Source organism: Colobus angolensis, unplaced genomic scaffold, assembly GCF_000951035.1.
Source record: "Colobus angolensis palliatus isolate OR3802 unplaced genomic scaffold, Cang.pa_1.0 Scaffold60, whole genome shotgun sequence".
In the NCBI taxonomy this organism is placed as follows: Eukaryota; Metazoa; Chordata; class Mammalia; order Primates; family Cercopithecidae; genus Colobus; species Colobus angolensis.
The window spans coordinates 318,854-323,354 of record NW_012119599.1 but is presented as its reverse complement, the minus strand read 5'-3'; the positions used below and the strand labels follow the sequence as shown (position 1 = coordinate 323,354).

At 53.3% G+C, this 4,501-nt stretch overlaps 1 protein-coding gene across 1 annotated transcript in view; it reads right to left on the bottom strand.

The window, feature by feature from the left end:
- Window positions 1-4,501, bottom strand: part of ZC3H4 (zinc finger CCCH-type containing 4) — a 62,166-nt gene that overhangs the window by 8,297 nt on the left and 49,368 nt on the right. Inside the window, exon 12 of the mRNA XM_011963139.1 lies at window positions 1-186. Coding sequence (XP_011818529.1) covers window positions 1-186 — 186 coding nt within the window. The remainder of the gene's footprint in view (window positions 187-4,501) is intronic.

Sequence of the window (4,501 nt, the reverse complement as noted above, 5' to 3'; positions counted from 1 at the left end):
TGGGGGGCCACCCTGCATGGGCCTGCCGTTGGGAGAGGTTGGAGCCTGTGGGCCAGGGGGCCGAGGAGGGGTGGGCAGGAGGCCCACACCAGGGGGCGGTTTAGGCAGGGGGTTGATGCCCTGCTTCTTCAGTTCCTCCACCTCCTTCTCGTCCTCGGCACCTGCTTCTGCATCATCAGCCAACATCTGCGGGTGAGAAACAACACAAGAAGGTGTGGACAGGGTCAGGATGGAAACGGACCTCTCCAGGTCTCAGAGCTGAAGTTTATGAGGAGAAGGTCCACAATACAAGGACCTTGAGGTCTAAAGGCATAAAGCTAATGACCACAATGGCTCTGTAACAAAAATCATCAGCCATCTCTCTGCTCCACTCTCTGGGACCAGCTGGCGGGGGGCGGGGGGGCGCCTGTTCTTGCTCTATGGCAAAATACAAGAGAAAGTGTACTGTTCAACCATTAAAAGTGAACGATTTGGCTGGGCGAAGGGGCTCACATCTGTCATCCCAGCATTCTGGGAGGCCGAGGTGGGTGGATCACTTGAAGCCAGGAGCTCAAGACCAGTCTGGCCAACGAGGAAAAACCCTGTCTCTACTAAAAATATAAAAATTAGCTAGGTGTGGTAGCGCATGCCTGTAGTCTCAGCCACTCGGGAGGCTGAGGCAGGAGAATCACTCGAACCTGAGAGGCAGAGGCTGCAATGAGCCAAGATTGCACAACTGCACTCCAGCATGGACAAGAGATGAGACTCTGTCTCAAAAATAAATACACAAGGCCAGGCGTGGTGGCTCACGCCTATAATCCCAGCACTTTGGGAGGCCACGGTGGGCAGATCACCTAAGGTCAGGAGTTCAAAGTCAGCCTGGCCAACATGGTGAAACCCCGTCTCTACTAAAAATACAAAAAAATTAGCCGGACATGGTGGTGGCCACCTGTAATTCCAGCTACTTGGGAGGCTGAGGCGGACGAATCGCTTGAACCCGGGAGGCAGAGGTTCCAGTAAGCCGAGATCACACCACTGCATTCCAGCCTGAGCGAGAGAGCCAGACTCCATCTCAAAATACAAAAACAAAAACCAAAACAGAAACAAAACAAAGTGAACGATTCAGTGGCATCTGGCACATTAACAATGTTATGCAACCACTACTTCCATCTAGTTCTAGGACATTTTCATCACCCCCAAAAGAGACCCTGTACGCACTAAGCAATCACTCCCCATCCTCTGCCCCCAGCCCCCGGGAGCCACTCTGCTTCCTGTCTCCCCAGACCTGCCCCTGCTGGACAGCTCCTGCAAACAGACTCATGGCGCTGAGTGTGACGGGCGCTTTCGCTTAGCAGAGTGCATCTACACTGCTACATCTATCAGTATGTCACTCTGTTTTTTATGGCTGAATCATATTCCACTGTCCTGTTTGGATGTTAAGGGCCTCTGATCTCACCTGTAATAAGACCCAAACTCCTGAACATAACCTTCAGGGCCTAAGACCAGGGATGGGTGTGTGGCTATCTGGGGAGGACTGGGAAGCTTCCCGGCAGCTTCATTTCCTCCCACGATTCCAACTCCTCGAGCCCAACCACCCAGCCTCATTTCAGTGCAATGAGCAGTCAAGCTCTCCTCTATAGGGCCAGGACCAACCTTCCCCCAGTCTTTTATTTTTCCCCGTTATTCCCATGTGGCTCAACGTCACCCAACTGTTTAGGTCCCTCATTAGATGTCAATTCATAGTGTCTGTCCAGTCTCCTGTACTCACTACTGGGGCACCAGGAGTTCTCTGCTAACACTGCCTATGCCTTGTTAGATTATTCAGTCATTCCCGTGTTGATCCTGGCTCACCTCCCTGTCAACTCCATGAGGGCAGGAATGTTTCTTCCCTGCTTTATCCCCAGGGCCCCCACAAGACCTGATACAGGGCAAATGCCCAATGAGTGAATGAGAAATGTCAAAATCTCAATTGGACTAGAATGTTTCATCAGTTAGGATCGCATGCAGAAAAGGGAACACAGCAGGCCTGGCTGCTCTCCTTGGAAGGCCTGCTTGCAAGGCTAGGCCTTGGCTGGTGTCTGGCAAGCTGGATTTTCGGAGGGCTCCCAGCATTCACTGTCTAGTAAGAGGGGCTTGGCTGGGCGCAGTGGCTCAAGCCTGTAATCTCAGCGCTTTGGGAGGCCGAGGCGGGTGGATCACGAGGTCAGGAGATCAAGAACATCCTGGCTAACATGGTGAAACCCCGTCTCTACTAAAAATACAAAAAAAAACTAGCCGGGCGAGGTGGCAGGCACCTGTAGTCCCAGCTACTCGGAGGCTGAGGCGGGAGAATGGCATGAACCGGGGAGGCGGAGCTTGCAGTGAGCCGAGATCGCGCCACTGCACTCTAGCCTGGGCGGCACAGCGAGACTCCGTCTAAAAAAAAAAAAAAAAAAAAAAGAGGGGCTTACTGCATCTAAACTGTTTCTACAACCAATGCAGTTGGTGCTGAATGCCTGCTTTGCCCCCCAGATCTGGAATTTTGGTCCATGCCAGGCAGAGGCTGACTAGGTGAACGGCCCTAGTGAAAACCCTGGGCGTTGAGCAAGTCTTCTCGCAGACAGAAGGGCACTCTTGCTGTCACAACTGGAGGAGGGCAGCGTGGCCCCTGCGAGTCCACGGGGAGAGGATGTGCCTGCTTCCTCCGGGTGCCCTCATGTACTCGTTCCCGGGGCTGAGTTTGCCTGTATCCCTTCACTGGAGTAACATCTTGACTGTGAGTCCCCCAGCAAGTTGCCCTGGGTCATCTTGGGGACCCCAGCACAGATCCCTTAGTGGGTCCTAACACGGGGTCAGGATAAACTAGTCCTGCCCCTCTGCCCAGGAACAGCAGGGATGACAGAAATAGGACCCCCTGGTGGGGGTTATGCAGTCGCAGTTTTCCCTTCTCCTAGCCATTAGCAGTGGTACCTGGACCCTGGAACCCCAGGGTCCAACAAGAATGTGGCTTCGTGGAGGAGCGGTGGAAAACGACACGGTGGAACCCCTCTGTCCTTCTGAGCCCTGCTACTCCAGGTGTGGTCAGCGTGTGAACCAGCAGCGCAGGGGGACCCGTGGAGGCAGAATTCGCATTTTGCCCTTGGAGTGTGGGCAACGCCACCTGAGATGAGCCTTGCTGGGAGGGCCCAGAGCCTTGCGTCAGCCCCCAGCACTGCTGCTTTCAGCACTGCCATGGGCTCACTTCCTCCTGGCCCAAGGGCCCTTCCTCAACTGTGTGTGCGGCCATGGGTTGCGCTGCATCTGCCACCCTGCATTTCCCTCCTCCTCTTCTGTCCTGACTGCCGCACATCCTGGGGCCACCACTGGCACCTCCTCACAGAGCCTCCTGAACGTCTGCCTCGTGAATAGAGCCCAGCTAGAGTCCTGGGCTCCCACACTTGTTCTTCATGGCCTGATCCCCGTGTGTGTGCACGCATACACACATACACACACACACTCACACTCCCCATGTGTCATCAGCATCTGCCCAAGGACGACCTAACCCTGCCTCCTCACCACCCCCAGTGCCTGGCACAAACAAGGCACAGAGATTTATCGAGTGAATGACTAAGCAAGGAACACAAACGAACGCACTCTGCCATTCATTCCCTGGAATCCAGAGGCTGGGTCCAGCGCAGAGAAGAAAGGAGCTCAGGCTCTGACTGGTTGACTCCAACATGGAGTCAACTACAGAGTCAACCCGAACTGCTCATCGGTCCTGCCAGCACAGACCCTGTGGCCCCTCTGTTCCTGGCCCCTCCACCAGCAAAGACACCAGCTGATACAACTAGCACCCCACTAGGTGCCAAAGCCTCTCTAGCCAGGACAGACTCTCAGTGATCAGAGAAGTTTCCAAAAGTCAGTCACCTTCTGCAAGCAAGAAGTAACACTTGTAGAGGTACAGAGGCATGTGGGCTGAGCCCATCAGGCCATGTGAATAAGCACCAGGAAATGGAAACAACGCAAATGTCTTTCAACAGATGACTGGATAAACAAACGTAGATCATCCACTTGGTGGGGCACTACGCAGCAACAAATGGTAATGAACTGCTACTTGCAACAACGGGTGAATCTCAAAGGCTTCATGCCAAGTGCAAGAAGCCAGACTCAACAAATGCATGCGTGTGCACTGTGTACACTCACACTCTTAAAGTTTGTTTACCCCACAATTCTATTTATATGATTTGCTTGAAAAAGCAAAACCAAAAGACAGACCCTGACCCACGGTTGCCGCACTGGAGATGTGGGGTGGCATTTACTATAGAAGACACAGCGGAGTTTCTGGGGTGACAGAATGAGTTTCCTAGATCCATCTTGTGGGGTGCTGACATGACTCAGTGTGTTTGTCAAAACTCATAGAACTAGGCCGGGTGTGGTGGCTTACGCCTGTAATCCCAGCACTCTGGGAGGCAGAGATAGGTGGATTACGAGGTCAGGAGTTCAAGATCAGCCTGACCAAGATGGTGAAACCCCGTCTCTACTAAAAAAAAAAAAAAAAAATCAG